The sequence below is a fragment of the Scaptodrosophila lebanonensis genome, unplaced genomic scaffold (genome assembly GCF_003285725.1).
Source record: "Scaptodrosophila lebanonensis strain 11010-0011.00,11010-0021.00 unplaced genomic scaffold, SlebRS2 tig00000136-arrow-arrow-pilon, whole genome shotgun sequence".
NCBI classification, from domain to species: domain Eukaryota; kingdom Metazoa; phylum Arthropoda; class Insecta; order Diptera; family Drosophilidae; genus Scaptodrosophila; species Scaptodrosophila lebanonensis.
In genome coordinates, this window is record NW_022060586.1 from 179,341 (window position 1) to 200,736 (window position 21,396).

The 21,396-nt window shown below is 52.9% G+C and overlaps 1 protein-coding gene across 1 annotated transcript in view; it reads left to right on the forward strand.

The window, feature by feature from the left end:
* The first annotated feature begins 2,816 nt into the window (after positions 1–2,816).
* The window catches only part of LOC115629194 (ice-structuring glycoprotein-like), a 63,351-nt gene continuing 44,771 nt past the window's right edge, over positions 2,817–21,396 (forward strand). Inside the window, exons 1-4 of the mRNA XM_030525593.1 lie at positions 2,817–3,103; positions 3,167–3,370; positions 4,845–5,561; positions 8,435–9,234. Coding sequence (XP_030381453.1) covers positions 2,817–3,103; positions 3,167–3,370; positions 4,845–5,561; positions 8,435–9,234 — 2,008 coding nt within the window. The remainder of the gene's footprint in view (positions 3,104–3,166; positions 3,371–4,844; positions 5,562–8,434; positions 9,235–21,396) is intronic.

Consider the following 21,396-nt stretch of genomic DNA (forward strand, 5'->3'; position numbering starts at 1 on the left):
GAAGATGGCGACGGCATCACGACCGCAAGACTTTCGGCCGATATCGGTACCATCCGTCATAGTCAGACAGCTAAATGCCATTCTCAGTAGGAGGCTTAATTTAGCTGTAGACTAACGACAGACGGGTGCGCCGATAACGCGACGATTGTAGACCTTGTCCTGCGGTACCACCATAAGATGGCAGCTTCATGCTACATCGCTACACTCGATGTTAGCAAGGCGTTTGATACTATATCACACGCTTCGGTTTTAAACAACCTGGCTGCCTATGGTGCTCCGCAGGGCATGGTGAGATATGTTCACAACCTGTATGAAAAAGGCAGCACAACGCTCAATGGAGGGGGCTGGTGCTCAGAGGAATTCACCCCTGCTCGTGGAGTAAAGCAGGGTGACCCTCTGTCACCAGTTTTGTTTAATTTGATCATTGATCGGTTTCTCAAATCCTTACCCAGCGAGATTGGTGTTCGTCTTGGACATGCCACAGTAAACGCAGCTGTATTTGCGGATGACATTGTACTTTTTGCTTCCACGCCAAAGGGCCTTCAGTCGCTGTTGGATACCACTGTTTCCTTTATGGGATCAGTCGGGCTAACCCTTAACTCTGATAAGTGTTTCACTGTCAGTATTAAGGGCCAACCCAAACAAAAATGCACGGTTGTTTACCCACGTGCATTCAAGGTTGGTAATCGCGAGTGTCCGGCACTGAAACGCTCGGAGGAGTGGAAGTATTTAGGTATCAATTTCACCGCAGATGGGAGGGCTCGTTACAATCCTTCTAAGGACCTCGGTCCGAAGTTGGAGAGATTAACGCAGTCCCCCCTTAAGCCGCAACAGAGAATGTTCGCTCTACGGACTGTCTTGATTCCACAGCTCTTTCACAAGCTAACCCTTGGGAGTGTGGAATTGGGCGTCTTGAGAAAGACAGATACGTTAGTGCGCAGCACAGTTAGGAGGTGGTTGGGCCTTCCTAACGACGTGTGCAACGCATTCTTTCATGCATCCCTCAACGATGGGGGTCTAGGTGTTCCCTCTTTAAGGTCAATAAGCCCAGCATTGCGACTTATAAGGCTCAGCAATGTGACCTGGTCATTCTCCCGGCAGCAGGAGGTGGCCAATAAATTTCTGGACGAAGAGAAGAAGAGGGCCCTTGATAGATGTAAGATGCATGAAGGAATCGTTGACACACGTCAAAAATGTGATGTCTACTGGGCGAACAAGCTGCAATTCTCTGTTGACGGTAAAGGTTTGAGCGAAGCAGCGCGCTACAAACCACAGAATCGATGGGTTGGTGCACCCACGCGTTTACTTACGGGAAAGGCTTATCATGAAGGAATCAAATTGCGGATTAACGCGCTTCCTACGCGGTCTCGTACCACACGGGGAAGGCGCGAACAGGGGAGGCAGTGTCGTGCGGGGTGTGATGCTCCCGAAACATTAAATCACATCCTACAACAGTGCTACAGAACGCATGGGAGGCGTGTAGCTAGACACAACAGTGTAGCGGATTTCGTCAAGCGAAAGCTTGAGGGGAAAAACTACACTGTCTTGGCCGAACCTGTGCTGCGAGGAGATTCTGGGATTGGTAAGCCGGACTTAGTGGCAAGTCGAGGTGATCACACAATAGTGATCGATGTACAGGTTGTGACGGACGGCATATCTTTGGACGGAGCTCACGCGAGCAAAGTCCACAAATACAATCGTCAAGACTGGATAGAAAGCTTGCGGCGTGACTACCAGGCACATGTGAACATCGAATTTGCAACCGTAACACTAAACTGGCGGGGCATCTGGAGCGGTCATTCCATAAAAGGTTTGATCGCTCTAGATGTCTTAAACGCTGATGATAGCAATATCATCAGTGCCAGAGTAGTTTCGTGCGGAGTTTTCGTCTTCAAGACCTTCATGTATCACTCCGGTTATTAGGAGTGACCGTGTCGGTTATTCACGTTTCTACAGATGCTTGCTACCTTGGCATAACACCCAAACAAGGTATAAAGTAAAAACGGAATTCGGTCCTAACACCTGTCGTCACTACTAAGTACCAGAAACCTACTGGTATGCGGTGGTGTAGGCGCTGGAAGGACCAGACAAAGGTGACATTCCGGGTTAAAAAAAAAAAAAAAAAAAAAAAAAAAATAGCCAAATGCCTCGTCATCTAATTAGTGACGCGCATGAATGGATTAACGAGATTCCTACTGTCCCTATCTACTCCCCTGTGCGATAGCGGGGCTTAGAATTCTATCGCAGTATGTCAACGCTTGTTGTACGAGGCGACTAAGGTAGACAAACAGAGGTGCTTAGATACACTTCGCTCCTGATCCAAGGGTCCGACAAACATGCATCCCAAATTGGTACTGGCGAAGCTCCCACTGTATTTGCTGGTGGTTGTTAGCTGGGGCGGTGGTTTAGCGCATTGTTCTAAACACGTGCACTAGATACGGTCTTGTGTACATACACACTCGTGTGTATGCACACTTGTCTGTATTAGAGTGCTGTGGTTGTAAACCCTTCAGTGTGGTACACGCCACATAAAACAAATTAGGAGTGATCCTGGTTCAATTCTGTCCCTATCTACTCAGTTTGCTTTAGACGGTCGTCGCGAGCGGACGTGTGATTTTGGTGCGCGCATCGTATTTTTTTAACAGTGAGTTTGCTTATCAGCAACTGCTTATCTGACCAATCAGCGACAAGTAAACAAGTTGTTTACTTGTTTACGACAAACAGCGTTCTAAAAATAGAACAGAGCAGATAAGAGACTGCATTAGTGTGTGTACGTGTAAGTGCACTCGTGAAAAACAAAAACTGAGAGCACCAACATGGTGCGAACCCGGTCGAATAGCCGGTGCAGCAACAACAACAACAGTTGTAATGACGTGGAGATGGCCGATGACCATCTCCATGAGCGGGACAATAACCGAGGAGGTGGTAAAGCCACTCGCGAGCGATCTAAAACGCGCAAGTCTGGTGTCAGAGGGCTGAACACGGCGTCGCCAGCGGATTGCGAGGCAGAGGATGTTTCGCCAACCAAGAAGAGGATAAAGGAGAAGGCAGGTGTAGCAGCCTCCTCCTCCTCGTCCCCTGACTTGGATGACGGAGCAACTGCGTCGCAATGGGTTGCCGACGTCGCTGCCGCCAACTCTGCTGCCAACGCTGTCGCCGTCGACAGCGCCGTCGCGAGAAGTACCGCGTCACTCGCTGCCGACATAGCCGCCGGCACAAATGCCGAGGGAGTTTCCGCGAAGCCGGCCACTGACGCCGCTGCCGCCACCGCTGCCGCCGCGAAACTGGCTACTATAGCCGACGCCGCCGTCGCGAAGCCCACAATGGAGGCTGTTTTTAAGAAGCCACTGGCACCGACCACCGTCGCGAGGTCGTATGCCGCAGTCGCAGAGAGGGCGCTGCCCGCTGCCGGAGCCATTCTGCCGCCATGCGCTGCTGCGACGTATGCAGCCGCTGCTGCGAGCGCTGACGTCCCCCCTGCTGCTCCCGCTGTACCACGATGCTCAGCAGTGAGTATCGTGGCTAGTGGCACCTCTGCCGTTATGGCAGAGCTGTCGGCCATTAAGAAAATGGCAAGGGATGCCCTATTGGAGGCACAAATAAAGCCAGCGCAGGCAAAGGCCGTTGCGGATGCGACCGCCAAATACGAAGAACTCATCACGGCTCTCATGCTGCGAGTGAGCCAACTGGAGTGCAGAGTTGGAGCAACCAAGAGCTCGCAAGCGGTGCCCCCCACCACGCTGCCAACGGTGCCAAAGACGGCCACTGCTGCCACCAAGGCTGTGCCCACAGCCCTGCCGCGCCCCAAGAAGCCTGCTGATACATACTCAGCAGTGCTGGCCAGTCAAGACCCGACGGTCACGAGCGAGCAAGTGGCGGAGATAATGAAGAAGGAGGTGATGCCAATATTCAACTACCGTGTCCACGGCATCCACCAAACGAAGCGTGGGGAAACGGTGCTGCGAATGATGTCCGAAGGCGACATGAGGAGCGTTTTGAGCAGTCAGAAGTTTAAGGAGGCCGGACTGGTCGTCCAGCCGAACAGAGGACTGCGCCAGAAAATCATCGTGTACGATGTCGACACTGAGGTCTCGCCGGAGCAGTTTCTGGAGGAGGCGTACGCCCTTAATTTCAAGGAGGGGATGACCCTTGAAAAATACAAGGAGGCGGTTAGATTAGAGACCAAGAGATGGTCTGTCACGGACGGTGGCAAGATAAATCTGACGCTTGATGTGGATGAGGCAGCAGCAACCATCCTGGAGAAGGCTGGCCGAATCTTCGTGACCGGCCAGTCCTTCAGATGCAGGAAACTAGTACGCACGTACGCATGCCACAGATGCATGAGTTTCAACCACAAGGTGGCGGAGTGCAACGCCACCACGGCGTGTCGACAATGTGGGGAGACCGGCCACATTGCGGCCAAATGCAACAAGCCGGCGGACTGCCGCAACTGCCGCATGAAAGGGCATCCTTCGGGGCATCGCACGCTCTCGGACGCATGTCCGATATATGAGTGTTGTGGTAGTAAACCCTTTGTTGTGGTACACGCCACATAAAACAAATCCCGGAGAGATCCGTGACGAATGTCCCTATCTACTCAGTTTGCTTTTGACAGTCGTCGCGAGCGGACGTGTGAATCGAGTGCGCGCATAGTTGAGTGTATTAGTTTGCTGATAAGCAGCTAACGGTAAAAGTGCCCGTACATCGTAAAAAACTTGTTTACGAAAACAAGTTGTGCTAAAAATAGACTCAGCTGATAAGAAGCTGCGCTAAAGTGTGAAAACTGAGCGTAAATTACAAATTTACGAGCCACACTAGTGAAACACTAGTAGCCGCTCTGGCAGTACGAGCGACGCAAGTGACGTGAGTATGACTGGTGGTTCTGCCCGTCGCGGTCGCTCCCGCCAAAAAGCCGCGTCGACGCCAGACTTATATGGTGACGTAGAGGTGACGTCGGCCAAGAAAAGGGTCAAGGAGAAGGCCAGCATTATAGCTGCCCCCTCCGTATCCCTTGCCATGGCCTCCGGCGCTACGTCATCGCAGTGTGCCGTTCCCGTGGTCGCCGAGACCGAAAATGACGTAGCAACGACGTCATCCGCTGTCGCAGCCGCAGCCGCAGCCGCGATCGCTGCCAACGTCGAGAAGCCTTCGTATGCTGCCTCTGCCGCCGTCGCGAGAGCGCTGCCAGCGTTGTCCGCTGCAAATGTTGCTCTGCCGCCTCCCACAGTCGCTACGTACGCAGGCACTGCTGCGAGCGCTGCCACCTCCGCTGTTCCGGCTGTACCGCGGTGCTCTGTCGAGAGCATCGTGGCTGGTGGCAGCTCTGCAATACAAGCAGAGCTGTCCCGCATCAAGCGGCAGGTGCGCAATGCAGTGATGAGGGCGCGCATGGAGCCGGATGCTGCCATAGATGTTATGGACGCCGCAGCCAAATATGATGATTTGGTGATGTCGCTCATGATTCGAGTCGCGCTTCTCGAGGAAAAAACAAGGAGCAACATTATGCCACCACCAGCTGCGCCCACTTATGCTGCCCAAGTAGCGCAGACCCATGGGGCCATGTATACCGGATATGCAATAATAGGCGCAGAGGAAACGCCGAGATAGGGTCGCTTCGGGCCAATGGCGAGACAGTCGTTTCATGGAACGACTGTGCGCGAGTGCTCCTCCGCAACTTTTTCCCAGTTGCGGAGTCCAGAGCTCCCATAGCCATTGCCGAAGTTGCCCCTCCAGCTCTCGAGGTTTCGGAGGTGTCTGCGTGCATTGCGCGGTTGAGGAGCAGGCGATCGCCAGGACTGGATGGGATCACTGGAGCGGTTGCAAAGGCGGTCTGGAGAGCTATCCCCCAGCACTTGGCAGCGTTGTATTCCCGCTGTTTAGCAAGTGGATACTTCCCGGAAGAGTGGAAGCGGCCACGTGTGGTCGCTTTGCTCAAAGGGCCTGATGGGAACAGGAGCGATCCTGCTTCCTATCGAGGTATCTGCTTGCTGCCGGTGTTCGGTAAAGTGCTGGAGGCGATCATGGTGGACCGTCTCAAGGAGGCAGTGCCGGAAGGCTGCAGATGGCAGTTCGGCTTTAAGCCAGGACGCTGCGTGGAGGACGCGTGGAGGCACGTGACAAGCACGGTCGCGGCCAGCCCGGCCCGATATGTGCTTGGAATCTTCGTTGACTTCAAAGGAGCCTTCGACCACTTGGAGTGGAGTTATGTGATGCGCCGACTGGACGACGCGGGATGCCGGGAAATTAGCTTGTGGCAGAGCTACTTTTCTGGCAGGAGCGCGTCCATGCTGAGTAAACATGGAGAGGAGACTGTGTCGGTAACTCGAGGTTGCCCACAGGGGTCCATTAGCGGTCCATATATCTGGAACCTAGCAATGGACGTGTTGCTGAGGAGACTGGAGCAGGAGTGCACCTTCAGCGCCTATGCTGATGACCTGCTAATCCTCGTCGAGGCGAACGCGAGACGCGCGTTAGAAGAGGAGAGCGAGCGACTGATGAGCATCGTCGGAGAGTGGGGTGCCGAAACAGGCGTTTCGGTATCCACCACCAAGACGCATATCATGTTGCTGAAAGGTACTTTGGCACACAGCAGACCTCCCTGGGTACGTTACCGGGGGATGGCTCTGCCGTACGTGCCCTGCACAAAGTACCTGGGCATTATGGTCGGCGAGCGGATGAGCTTCATGCCGCACATAATGTCCCTACGCGGGAAGATGCTGGGCATCGCGGGAAGACTGGCGCGAGTGCTGCGCGTGGACTGGGGACTCAGTCCAGAGGCCAAGAGGACGATTTATGCGGGACTAATGATACCGTGCGCACCGTTTGGTGCGTCGGTATGGTACCGACAGGCAGGGCAGGTTGCGCCCAAGAGGCGCCTCATGTCCTGCCAAAGAGTGACGCTACTGGCAACACTGCCAGTGTGTCGCACTGTGCCAACGGCTGCGCTACAGGTGCTGGCAGGAGCCGCAGCATTTGACTTGGTTGCCAAGCAATTGGCAATCATGTTCAAACAGCGCAAGGGCTACCCGCTGGAGGAGGGAGAGTGGCTGCACGGCCAGGACTTGGCGGATGTGGATAGGAGGCAGAGGAAGGCGCTGCTAGACGAATGCCTGCTACGTGAGTGGCAGCTCCGATGGGATGACGACGGTGAGTGCGGGCGCACGACCCATCGTTTTTTCCCAGACGCAGGCTTCGTCTACAGTCGCAGGAGCTACAGGTTCAGCCTGCGTGCTGGATTCCTGATGACGGGCCATGGCTCGATGAACGAGTTTCTGCACAGAAGAGGCATCGCTGATGCGCCTGCAGGCTCATGCGGCGCTGAGGAGGAGGATTGGCTGCACATCTTGTGTGTATGCCCGCTGTACGCGGATCTTCGTGACCTCGCAGGACTCGGGATTGAGTGGAGGAGCGGCATCTGGAGGGTGTCTGGTGTGACGGAGACGCCAGAGAGGATGCAGAGGCTGGAGGCGTTCGCTGACGCTGTGTTCGCACGGCGTCGGCAACGTGATGAACAGTCGGTGAATATTGGGCTGCCAGTCCCGGGCTAAAATCAGCCAAAACTGACACCTCCCCCGTGTGATGGCGGGGCTTAGAATACCATCTCAGCGGTCACGGCTTGTCGTATGAGGCGACTGATGTGGCAAAAAGCTGGTTAACCCATCCGTGCTGTCGGGCAAAAGGGCCAGGGCTCACCGAGTCCTACTCATGCCGCTGTTCAGGGCGGTATGAGTTGAAGTTTCGGTACTACGGGTTGGGGAGTTCTCCAAGGGCTCCCCATTGAGGTAGGCCCCTTGTGGGAGTATCGTAGTGGCTGTGGTTGTCACCTACATCGCGGGTAGAGTATTGGCTTCGGCCTTTATTCGGCGTGGAGTTGCGTTTTCCAACCGGGCGCTGCGACCCTGAGAGCAGCAGAGGTGTTTAGATGCACTTCGCCTCCCATCCAAGAGGGGGATATATGCCCGACAAGCATATATCCCGAATTGGTACTGGCGAAGCTCCCACTGTATTTGCTGGTGGTTGTTAGCTGGGGCGACTGGTTTGGCGCATCGTACCAAAACCCGTGCACTGTAGTCGGTCTTGTGTACATACACACTGTGAATGCAGTGTGTATGCACACTTGTCTGACTTGAGTGTTGTGGTAGTAAACCCTTTGTTGTGGTACACGCCACATAAAACAAATCCCGGAGAGATCCGTGACGAATGTCCCTATCTACACAGTTTGCTTTAGACGGTCGTCGCGAGCGGACGTGTGAATCGAGTGCGCGCATAGTTGAGTGTATTAGTTTGCTGATAAGCAGCTAACGGTAAAAGTGCCCGTACATCGTAAAAAACTTGTTTACGAAAACAAGTTGTGCTAAAAATAGACTCAGCTGATAAGAAGCTGCGCTAAAGTGTGAAAACTGAGCGTAAATTACAAATTTACGAGCCACACTAGTGAAACAATTATGAGTGTCCGTAGCCGCTCCGGCAGTACGAGCGACGCAAGTGACGTGAGTATGACTGGTGGTTCTGCCCGTCGCGGTCGCTCCCGCCAAAAAGCCGCGTCGACGCCAGACTTATATGGTGACGTAGAGGTGACGTCGGCCAAGAAAAGGGTCAAGGAGAAGGCCAGCATTATAGCTGCCCCCTTCGTATCCCTTGCCATGGCCTCCGGCGCTACGTCATCGCAGTGTGCCGTTCCCGTCGCGGTCGCCGTTCCCGTGGTCGCCGAGACCGAAAATGACGTAGCAACGACGTCATCCGCTGTCGCAGCCGCAGCCGCAGCCGCGATCGCTGCCAACGTCGAGAAGCCTTCGTATGCTGCCTCTGCCGCCGTCGCGAGAGCGCTGCCAGCGTTGTCCGCTGCAAATGTTGCTCTGCCGCCTCCCACAGTCGCTACGTACGCAGGCACTGCTGCGAGCGCTGCCACCTCCGCTGTTCCGGCTGTACCGCGGTGCTCTGTCGAGAGCATCGTGGCTGGTGGCAGCTCTGCAATACAAGCAGAGCTGTCCCGCATCAAGCGGCAGGTGCGCAATGCAGTGATGAGGGCGCGCATGGAGCCGGATGCTGCCATAGATGTTATGGACGCCGCAGCCAAATATGATGATTTGGTGATGTCGCTCATGATTCGATTCGCGCTTCTCGAGGAAAAAACAAGGAGCAACATTATGCCACCGCCAGCTGCGCCCACTTATGCTGCCCAAGTAGCGCAGACCCATGCCACCCAGGTGGTCCCAACGCCCCTACCGCGCCTTGGCAAGAAGCCGGTCGAGACATATTCGGCCATAGTTGCCAGCCGGGACCCCAGCGTCTCGACGAAGGAGATCATAGAAAAAATGAAGAGCGAGGTGATACCGGATGTACGCATACGCATACACGGAATGCATGAGACGAAGCGAGGCGAAGTCATTCTGCGCACACCGTCGGATAAAGAGATGTGGCAGGCAGTTACGCATAAAAAGTTTAAAGAAGCCGGATTAACCATCCAGCCCAACAAGCCGCCGCGACCCAGGATGACGGTATACGATGTGGACACATACATATCGCCGGAGGAGTTCCTGAAGGAGATGTATGCGCTGAATTTTAAAAATGAGCTCTCGCCAAGCGCCTTCGAAAAAGCCGTCCACTTGGAGACTAAGAGGTGGTCAGTTATGGATGGAGAGACGGTGAATTTGACGATAGAATTAGACGAAACAGCAGCAGCCATCATACAAAGGACCGACAAGGTGTATATCACACACCATGCATACAGGTGCCGTAGGCTTATACGCACGTATGCCTGCCACAGGTGCGTCAGTTTCGACCATAAAGTGTCGGAATACCGCGCAACTGTGGTTTGCCGCCGGTGTGGAGAGACCGGCCACACAGCATTATTTAATACGATACAATGTTTGTTTAATGAAAGAGTGAGAATGAAAATAATAAACTCGGTTTACATCGTTTAACGTCAAATGAAAAATGCATTCGTCGTCTTTTGCTCCACACGTCTGTCGAGTTCAACCTCTTTGTAACGACTGCTGGACGTCTTCCTGATATATACTCGAACCTTGAAAATTTATGGTGGGGACACGCAAACTTCTCAACAGGCTGTACCAATGTCCGAAGCTGGTCTCCAAGGTGAAGAGTCTCTAGTCGATGGAATAATGTAGGTAAGGGAAGTCGGCAAATTAGATCCGTAACTTCGGGATAAGGATTGGCTTTGAAGATTGAGATAATCGAGCTTTACTGGGAAACAATAGCATGGCTTATGTTCTCGTTCTGGGTAAATAGAATTTCGATTATTTTTAATGATCGTCATTTGTTCCCCGGATTGTTAGTTACGTAGCCAATTGTGGAACTTTCTTGCTTAAATTTTTAAGAATACTAATCTGGAGGGGTTAAACCTTTCAGTGTTAGCTCTTTTAAATTATAACGATTATCAATTAACAATCAATTCAGAACTGGCACGGACTTGGGGAATCCGACTGTCTAATTAAAACAAAGCATTGTGATGGCCCTAGCGGGTGTTGACACAATGTGATTTCTGCCCAGTGCTCTGAATGTCAACGTGAAGAAATTCAAGTAAGCGCGGGTCAACGGCGGGAGTAACTATGATTCTCTTAAGGTGGATATGGTCATGTAGAATTGGTGCAATCCCGAAATTCGTAAGTCATGGCAAGTCGACTCACAACCTCCTCGTGGTATCTACTGGGTGCTGGATCTCCGCAAGGAGTTCTAGTAGCAAATGTGAGCGGCGGGGCAGAGCATATGGGTTACCAGCCCATATGTTCGAAGAAACTGTTGGTGCAAATAACGTAAATCAGCCTCGGATACTAAATTCTAATTCCCCTACGACGTCAAGTCTGGGGGCCCAACAGGAACGGAATAGTAGACTTACGTCACTACTATATCCGTGCAGTGAATGCAGTCGGTCCTTCAGTACGAAGACTGGACTGGGTGTTCACATGTCACGTCAACATAAGGATCGGTTAGATGCAGATCGACTCCGGGTTGACGTGAAAGCCAGATGGAACGATGAAGAGCTGTCAATGATGGCGAGAAAGGAGATTGAACTCACAGCAAACGGCATTCGGAATATTAACAAAGAGCTGGCGGTGGCTTTTCCTAACCGCACTGTCGATGCCATTAAAAAGTGTCGGCAGAGGGAGAATTATAAGCAGAAGATCGCACATCTAAGAGGGCAAGAAGTTAACAATTCCGATGCCATACTGCGCCGCCCTAGTTCAAGTGAGCGAAATCTCCCGGTACCAAGATCAGCGACAGTTCCAATTGAACCATCTCTACATTCGGACGGAGTCCTCATGCAAATGATGACAGCGCTTCGGCCTGTCAGATGTAGTGGCCTTTGGAGATTCGATGTCTTGCAATCTATCGTAGATAGAGCACAGACATCGGGCAAAGAAGCAACTCTCGAATGTTTATCGAATTACCTCCAAGGGATATTCCCGAGGCCGAGCTTCCGCCCAGCTCGGCGTAGTACAAATCGTCGTGTACCTACAAACAGGAGAGATTTTAGAAGGCAACAGTACGCAATGGTCCAGCGTAACTGGGATAAACATAAAGGTCGCTGCATCAAATCATTGCTTGAGGGCCCCGATGAGTCGGTAATGCCACCCAGAGAGATGATGGAACCCTATTGGAGGGAAGTAATGACACAACATAACACCTCTTGCTTAAACGCCTACTCCCCATTAAATATGGAACATTTACTAGAACGGGTCTGGAGTCCGATTACTAATCGAGATATCTTAGACTCGCGAGTGTCATTATCTTCTTCTCCTGGACCAGACGGGATAACCCCTAAGAAGGCGAGGGGGATTCCCATGGGCATTATGCTTCGCATAATGCACCTGATTCTCTGGTGTGGAGATTTACCGCTACTCTTCCGAATGGCCCGAACCATCTTCATTCCGAAGATGGCGACGGCATCACGACCGCAAGACTTTCGGCCGATATCGGTACCATCCGTCATAGTCAGACAGCTAAATGCCATTCTCAGTAGGAGGCTTAATTTAGCTGTAGACTTGGATCCGAGGCAACGAGGATTCCAGCCGACAGACGGGTGCGCCGATAACGCGACGATTGTTGACCTTGTCCTGCGGTATCACCAGTTTTGTTTAATTTGATCATTGATCGGTTTCTCAAATCCTTACCCGGCGAGATTGGTGTTCGTCTTGGACATGCCACAGTAAACGCAGCTGTATTTGCGGATGACATTGTACTTTTTGCTTCCACGCCAAAGGGCCTTCAGTCGCTGTTGGATACCACTGTTTCCTTTATGGGATCAGTCGGGCTAACCCTTAACTCTGATAAGTGTTTCACTGTCAGTATTAAGGGCCAACCCAAACAAAAATGCACGGTTGTTTACCCACGTGCATTCAAGGTTGGTAATCGCGAGTGTCCGGCACTGAAACGCTCGGAGGAGTGGAAGTATTTAGGTATCAATTTCACCGCAGATGGGAGGGCTCGTTACAATCCTTCTAAGGACCTCGGTCCGAAGTTGGAGAGATTAACGCAGTCCCCCCTTAAGCCGCAACAGAGAATGTTCGCTCTACGGACTGTCTTGATTCCACAGCTCTATCACAAGCTAACCCTTGGGAGTGTGGAATTGGGCGTCTTGAGAAAGACAGATACATTAGTGCGCAGCACAGTTAGGAGGTGGTTGGGCCTTCCTAACGACGTGTGCAACGCATTCTTTCATGCATCCCTCAACGATGGGGGTCTAGGTGTTCCCTATTTAAGGTCAATAAGCCCAGCATTGCGACTTATAAGGCTCAGCAATGTGACCTGGTCATTCTCCCGGCAGCAGGAGGTGGCCAATAAATTTCTGGACGAAGAGAAGAAGAGGGCCCTTGATAGATGTAAGATGCATGAAGGAATCGTTGACACACGTCAAAAATGTGATGTCTACTGGGCGAACAAGCTGCAATTCTCTGTTGACGGTAAAGGTTTGAGCGAAGCAGCGCGCTACAAACCACAGAATCGATGGGTTGGTGCACCCACGCGTTTACTTACGGGAAAGGCTTATCATGAAGGAATCAAATTGCGGATTAACGCGCTTCCTACGCGGTCTCGTACCACACGGGGAAGGCGCGAACAGGGGAGGCAGTGTCGTGCGGGGTGTGATGCTCCCGAAACATTAAATCACATCCTACAACAGTGCTACAGAACGCATGGGAGGCGTGTAGCTAGACACAACAGTGTAGCGGATTTCGTCAAGCGAAAGCTTGAGGGGAAAAACTACACTGTCTTGGCCGAACCTGTGCTGCGAGGAGATTCTGGGATTGGTAAGCCGGACTTAGTGGCAAGTCGAGGTGATCACACAATAGTGATCGATGTACAGGTTGTGACGGACGGCATATCTTTGGACGGAGCTCACGCGAGCAAAGTCCACAAATACAATCGTCAAGACTGGATAGAAAGCTTGCGGCGTGACTACCAGGCACATGTGAACATCGAATTTGCAACCGTAACACTAAACTGGCGGGGCATCTGGAGCGGTCATTCCATAAAAGGTTTGATCGCTCTAGATGTCTTAAACGCTGATGATAGCAATATCATCAGTGCCAGAGTAGTTTCGTGCGGAGTTTTCGTCTTCAAGACCTTCATGTATCACTCCGGTTATTAGGAGTGACCGTGTCGGTTATTCACGTTTCTACAGATGCTTGCTACCTTGGCATAACACCCAAACAAGGTATAAAGTAAAAACGGAATTCGGTCCTAACACCTGTCGTCACTACTAAGTACCAGAAACCTACTGGTATGCGGTGGTGTAGGCGCTGGAAGGACCAGACAAAGGTGACATTCCGGATTAAAGAAAAAAAAAATAGCCAAATGCCTCGTCATCTAATTAGTGACGCGCATGAATGGATTAACGAGATTCCTACTGTCCCTATCTACTCAGTTTGCTTTAGACGGTCGTCGCCAGCGGACGTGTGATTTTGGTGCGCGCATCGTATTTTTTGGAGAGTGAGTTTGCTTATCAGCAAGTGGTTATCTGAAGTGACCAATCAGCGACAAGTAAACAAGTTGTTTACTTGTTTACGACAAACAGCGTTCTAAAAATAGAACAGAGCAGATAAGAGACTGCATTAGTGTGTGTACGTGTAAGTGCACTCGTGGAAAACAAAAACTGAGAGCACCAACATGGTGCGAACCCGGTCGAATAGCCGGTGCAGCAACAACAACAACAGTTGTAATGACGTGGAGATGGCCGATGACCATCTCCATGAGCGGGACAATAACCGAGGAGGTGGTAAAGCCACTCGCGAGCGATCCAAAACGCGAAAGTCTGGTGACAGAGGGCTGAACACGGCGTCGCCAGCGGATTGCGAGGCAGAGGATGTTTCGCCAACCAAGAAGAGGATAAAGGAGAAGGCAGGTGTAGCAGCCTCCTCCTCCTCGTCCCCTGACTTGGATGACGGAGCAACTGCGTCGCAATGGGTTGCCGACGTCGCTGCCGCCAACTCTGCCGCCAACTCTGCCGCCAACTCTGCCGCCAACTCTGCCGCCAACTCTGCTGCCAACGCTGTCGCCGCCGACAGCGCCGTCGCGATAAGTACCGCGTCGCTCGCTGCCGACATAGCCGCCGGCACAAATGCCGAGGGAGTTTCCGCGAAGCCGGCCACTGACGCCGCTGCCGCCACCGCTGCTCCCGCTGTACCACGATGCTCAGTAGTGAGTATCGTGGCTAGTGGCACCTCTGCCGTTATGGCAGAGCTGTCGGCCATTAAGAAAATGGCAAGGGATGCCCTACTGGAGGCGCAGATGAAGCCAGCGCAGTCGAAGGCCGTTGCGGATGCGACCGCCAAATATGAAGACCTTATCACGGCTCTCATGCTGCGAGTGAGCCAACTGGAGTGCAGAGTTGGAGCAACCAAGAGCTCGCAAGCGGTGCCCCCCACCACGCTGCCAACGGTGCCAAAGACGGCCACTGCTGCCACCAAGGCTGTGCCCACAGCCCTGCCGCGCCCCAAGAAGCCTGCTGATACATACTCAGCAGTGCTGGCCAGTCAAGACCCGACGGTCACGAGCGAGCAAGTGGTGGAGACAATGAAGAAGGAGGTGATGCCAAAATTCAACTACCGTGTCCACGGCATCCACCAAACGAAGCATGGGGAAACGGTGCTGCGAATGATGTCCGAAGGCGACATGAAGAGCGTTCTGAGCAGCGAGAAGTTTAAGGAGGCCGGACTGGTCGTCCAGCCGAACAGAGGACTGCGCCAAAAAGTCATCGTATACGACGTTGACACTGAGGTCTCGCCGGAGCAGTTTTTGGAGGAGGCGTACGCCCTCAACTTCAAGGAGGGGATGACCCTCGAAAAATATAAGGAGGCGGTCAGAGTGGAGACCAAGAGATGGTCTGTCACGGACGGTGGCAAGATAAATCTGACGCTTGATGTGGATGAGGCAGCAGCAACCATCCTGGAGAAAGCCGGCAGAATCTTCGTGAGCTGCCATTCCTTCAGATGCAGGAAGCTGGTGCGAACATATGCATGCCATAGGTGCATGAGGTGGCGGAATGTAATGCAACCACAGCGTGTCGACAATGTGGGGAGACCGGCCACATTGCGGCCAAATGCAACAAGCCGGCTGACTGTCGAAACTGCCGCATGAAGGGGCATCCTTCGGGGCATCGCACGCTCTCGGAGGCATGTCCGATCTATGCTGCTGTCATAGCAAGGGTGCAGGCAAGGCACTAACATGTTTAGTGTCCTTCAGGCAAATTGTGGGAGATGCAGCGACGCAACAATAGAGTGTGGGGTTAGGATAAGGAATTCTGGATACACCTTCGCTCTGATCCAGGAACCTTATGTTAGCCCCCACTTGGATCGCGTTACTGGACTGCCATCCAGTATGCGAGTCTACACAGACAGGAGGAAGAAGGCGGCCATCGTTGTGGATGACCCTGATGTCGTGTGCGTCCAAATGGAGGACCTGACAACGGACCTTGGGGTATGCGTGAGAGTGACGGGTGGCTTTGGCACAGCCTACCTGTCCTCCGTATACTGCCAATTTGGAACTGATATTGAGCCGTATCTAGGCTACTTGGATGCAGTGTTGTTGCGCGCTAGCAACACGCCTGCCATCCTCGGACTCGACGCGAACGCAGTATCCCCCCTGTGGTTTAGCAAAGTCTCTGATGCGAATCAGGGACATTTAAACCAACAGCGGGGTGAGCTGCTGGCTGAGTGGATCACGGGGAGTAGTGCTGGGGCCCTAAATGAATACAGCGAGGTATTCACCTTCGATGGACCGAATGGGAGGAGCGATATCGACGTCACAATCGCCAACGACGCAGCATTGGTATGGGCTGCATACCAATGGAGAGTGGACGAGTGGGTCCTGAGTGACCACAACAGAATCTCTGTTGTGGTGACACCTGGACCCCAGAACGCAGTTGAGAGTACCATTACTCCTGTGCCGTCCTGGAATCTCGCGAGAGCGCGTTGGCGATTGTTCGATGAGGAGGTCATCGGAGGAGCGGAGGCGATTTCGGCGGATGCACCGATGGATGAACAGGTAGCGGCCCTACGGTCTGTCGTACACCATGCGTGCGACAGGGCGATAGGACGCCGTGAGACGAGCACAGTTCGGAGAGTGAACTGGTGGACGGCCGAGTTGGGCGACATGCGCCGACGGGTGAGGAGAGTGCGACGCCGAAGGCAGTATGCGCGTCGTCATCACACCGATGACGAGCGGCTTCTTGCTACTGAGCTGAGGATTGCCTTGGCTCAGTACAAGAAGCAAATACTGAAGGCGAAGGAGGATGATTGGCGGCGTTTTGTGCAGGAGCACAGGGACGACCCGTGGGGGCATGTGTACCGGATCTGCAATAACAGACGCAGAGGAAACGCCGAGATAGGGTCGCTTCGGGCCAATGGCGAGACAGTCGTTTCGTGGAACGACTGTGCGCGAGTGCTCCTCCGCAACTTTTTCCCAGTTGCGGAGTCCAGAGCTCCCATAGCCATTGCCGAAGTTGCCCCTCCAGCTCTCGAGGTTTCGGAGGTGTCTGCGTGTATTGCGCGGTTGAGGAGCAGGCGATCGCCAGGATTGGACGGGATCACTGGAGCGGTTGCAAAGGCGGTCTGGAGAGCTATCCCCCAGCACTTGGCAGCGTTGTATTCCCGCTGTTTAGCAAGTGGATACTTCCCGGAAGAGTGGAAGCGGCCACGTGTGGTCGCTTTACTCAAAGGGCCTGATGGGAACAGGAACGATCCTGCTTCCTATCGAGGTATCTGCTTGCTGCCGGTGTTCGGTAAAGTGCTGGAGGCGATCATGGTGGACCGTCTCAAGGAGGCAGTGCCGGAAGGCTGCAGATGGCAGTTCGGCTTTAAGCCAGGACGCTGCGTGGAGGACGCGTGGAGGCACGTGACAAGCACGGTCGCGGCCAGCCCGGCCCGATACGTGCTTGGATTATTCGTGGACTTCAAGGGAGCCTTCCACCACTTGGAGTGGAGTTAATGCGCCGATTGGACGACGCGGGATGCCGAGAAATTAGCTTGTGGCAGAGCTATTTTTCTGGCAGGAGCGCGTCCATGCTGAGCAATTGCGGAGAGGAGACTGTGTCGGTAGCTCGAGGTTGCCCACAGGGGTCCATTAGCGGTCCATATATCTGGAACCTAGCAATGGACGTGTTGCTGAGGAGGCTGGAGCAGGAGTGCACCTTCAGCGCTTATGCTGATGACCTGCTCATCCTCGTGGAGGCGAACGCGAGACGTGCGTTGGAAGAGGAGAGCGAGCGGCTGATGAGCATCGTCGGAGAGTGGGGTGCCGAAGCAGGCGTTTCAGTATCCACCACCAAGACGCACATCATGCTGCTGAAAGGTACTTTGGCACACAGCAGACCTCCCTGGGTACGTTACCGGGGGATGGCTCTGCCGTACGTGCCCTGCACAAAGTACCTGGGCATTATGGTCGGCGAGCGGATGAGCTTCATGCCGCACATAGTGTCCCTACGCGGGAAGATGCTGGGCGTCGCGGGACGATTGGCGTGAGTTCTTCGCGTTGACTGGGGACTGTTTGGTGCGTCGGTATGGTACCGGCAGGCAGGGCAGGTTGCGCCCAAGAGGCGCCTCATGTCCTGCCAAAGAGTGACGCTACTGGCAACACTGCCAGTGTGTCGCACAGTCTCGACGGTCGCGCTACAGGTGCTGGCAGGAGCCGCACCGTTTGACTTGGTTGCCAAGCAATTGGCAATCATGTTCAAACTGCGCAAGGGCTACCCGCTGGAGGAGGGAGAGTGGCTGCACGGCCAGGACTTGGCGGATGAAGGCGCTGCTAGACGAATGCCTGCTACGTGAGTGGCAGCTCCGATGGGATGACGACGGTGAGTGCGGGCGCACGACCCATCGTTTTTTCCCAGACGCAGGCTTCGTCTACAGTCGCAGGAACTTCAGGTTCAGCCTGCGTGCTGGATTCCTGCTGACGGGCCATGGCTCGATGAACGAGTTTCTGCACAGAAGAGGCATCGCCGACGCGCCTGCATGCTCATGCGGCGCTGAGGAGGAGGATTGGCTGCACATCTTGTGTGTATGCCCGCTGTACGCGGATCTTCGTGACCTCGAAGGACTCGGGATTGAGTGGAGGAGCGGCATCTGGAGGGTGTCTGGTGTGACGGAGACGCCAGAGAGGATGCAGAGGCTGGAGGCGTTCGCTGACGCTGTGTTCGCACGGCGTCGGCAACGTGATGAACAGCCGGTGAATATTGGGCTGCCAGTCCCGGGCTAAAATCAGCCAAAACTGGCACCTCCCCCGTGTGATGGCGGGGCTTAGAATACCATCTCAGCGGTCACGGCTTGTCGTATGAGGCGACTGATATGGCAAAAAGCTGGTTAACCCATCCGTGCTGTCGGGCAAAAGGACCAGGGCTCACCGAGTCCTACTCATGCCGCTGTTCAGGGCGGTATGAGTTGAAGTTTCGGTACTACGGGTTGGGGAGTTCTCCAAGGGCTCCCCATTGAGGTAGGTCCCCTTGTGGGAGTATCGTAGTGGCTGTGGTTATCACCCATATCGCGGGTAGGGTATTGGCTTCGGCCTTTATCCGGCGTGGAGTTGCGTTTTCCAACCGGGCGCTGCGACCCTGAGAGCAGCAGAGGTGTTTAGATGCACTTCGCCTCCCATCCAAGAGGGGGATATATGCCTGACAAGCATACATCCCGAATTGGTACTGGCGAAGCTCCCATTGTATTTGCTGGTGGTTGTTAGCTGGGGCGACTGGTTTGGCGCATCGTACCAAAACCCGTGCACTGTAGTCGGTCTTGTGTACATACACACTGTGCATGCACAGTGTGTATGCACACTTGTCTGATTTGAGTGTTGTGGTAGTAAACCCTTTGTCGTGGCACACGCCACTTAAAATAAATCCCGGAGAGATCCGTGACGAATGTCCCTATCTACTCAAGTTTGCTTTAAACGGTCGTCGCGAGCGGACGTGTGATTTTGGTGCGCGCATCGCATTTTTTGATAGTGAGTTTGCTTATCAGCAACAGACCAATCAGCGACAAGTAAACAAGTTGCTTACTTGTTTACGCGGAAAGAAGTTCTATAAATAGAACAAGCAGATAACAGACTGCAATAGTGTGTGTACGTGTGAGTGCATTCGTGCAAAATAACAAAATTGAGAGCACCAACATGGTGCGAAGCCGGTCAAATAGCCGGGGCAGCAACAACATCAACAGTTGCAGTGACGTGGAGATGGCCGATGACCATCTCCATGCGCGGAATAGTAGCCGAGGAGGTGGTAAAGCCACTCGTGGGCGTTCCAAAGAGTCAGGCCGAAAACGACGTCGCCACCATATTGCGAGGCAGAGGACGTAACGCCGTCCAAGAAGAGGATCAAGGAGAAGGCAGGTGTAGCAGCCTCCTCCTCCTCGTCCCCTGACTTGGACGACGGAGCAACTGCGTCGCTTTTTTTTTTTGTTTTTCTCTATTTTATTAAGTGGCCAGCAGCACTAGTGTGCCATATTCCACATGTACTATGTTTTAACATGAAATTGATTTTAGACAGTATGAACATATTATAAACAAAGATTGACAAGATTATTTGACAAGATGATTTAAAAGGTAATACATTTAATACTTAAGATTACATTGCAAGAATAAAATCACAATATAATGATGTTTGGGTTTCGCCTTGCGACGTGGACGTGAGGAAGGTCATCTGGTAGGGCTGGACTGTTCTGCCTCCGAGGGCGGCTAGTGTTTTGTCGTCTGGATTGGTTTGCCAGGATCCTGGCTAATGGATTATCATGTCGCGAAAGTCGATCATTATACCGGCTTGTGTGGAAATTTATTTGGTCACACACGGTATCAATGCGCAGGTCACGACGCAATATTTCATTTCGAACGTACCATGGGGCACCAGTCATGAGCCGGAGGCACTTGTTCTGTGCCACCTCCAACTTGTTGATATGGCAGGCGGCAGCTGAACCCCATACCCCTATGCCGTACTGCCATATTGGTGCAATGGTTTGCACGTAGATAAGGCGTTTATTGGCGAGAGATACCCCGCTGTGAGCATTGAATAGGCAGCGTAGTTGATTCATACGGCTAGTGGTAGCCCCTTTGAGATGATTTGTGTGGGCACTCCAGGTAAGGCGTCTATCTAGAATCATGCCAAGATACTTGACTTTTGGCTTGTGGGGTATAATTGTGCCGCCCAGAGTTACAGCAGGGCAATCACCAATTCTGTTGCCAAAAGTAACATGCGTGGATTTGCTGCCATTGACCAGAAGATTCCACTTAGTGGACCAACAGTGGAATGTGTCTAAGTAAGTCTGTGTCTCGCGCGATGCAGTATTGGCCACAGAGTTGCTGGCAAGAAAGACCACATCATCAGCGTATGTGGCCAGGAGCTGGCCCTTTTTAGTAGCTGGTGGGCATGGCATATCAGCTGTGTAAATAGTGTATAGTACTGGCCCAAGTACACTTCCTTGCGGGACTCCTGCTCGGATATTAGTGATAGCAGATACTGTTCCTCTGTCCAACACAAAGAACCGTCTATCATTTAGATAACTGCACATGATTCTGTAAAGATTTCCAGTAAGAATCTGCTTAAGTTTGTAGATAAGCCCATCAATCCAGACACGGTCAAAGGCTTGTTGGACATCAATGAAGATCGCTGAGGTGAACTCTCTTCTGTCAGTTGCTTTTCTGATATGGTCAATAACCCTATGTATTTGTTCAGGAGCACCGTGTCCTTGTCGAAAGCCAAACTGGTGGGAAGGGATACCGCCGCTTATTTCCACCTCTTCCAATACTCTTACTAAAAGTATTCTTTCGAATATTTTTGAGAATATCGGAAGCAGGCTAATGGGGCGGTATGAATCACAAATGGGGGGTGACTTGTTTGGCTTAAGCGCCATAACCACATTTGCACATTTCCATTGCGTAGGAAAATGGCACAGCTGCAGCATC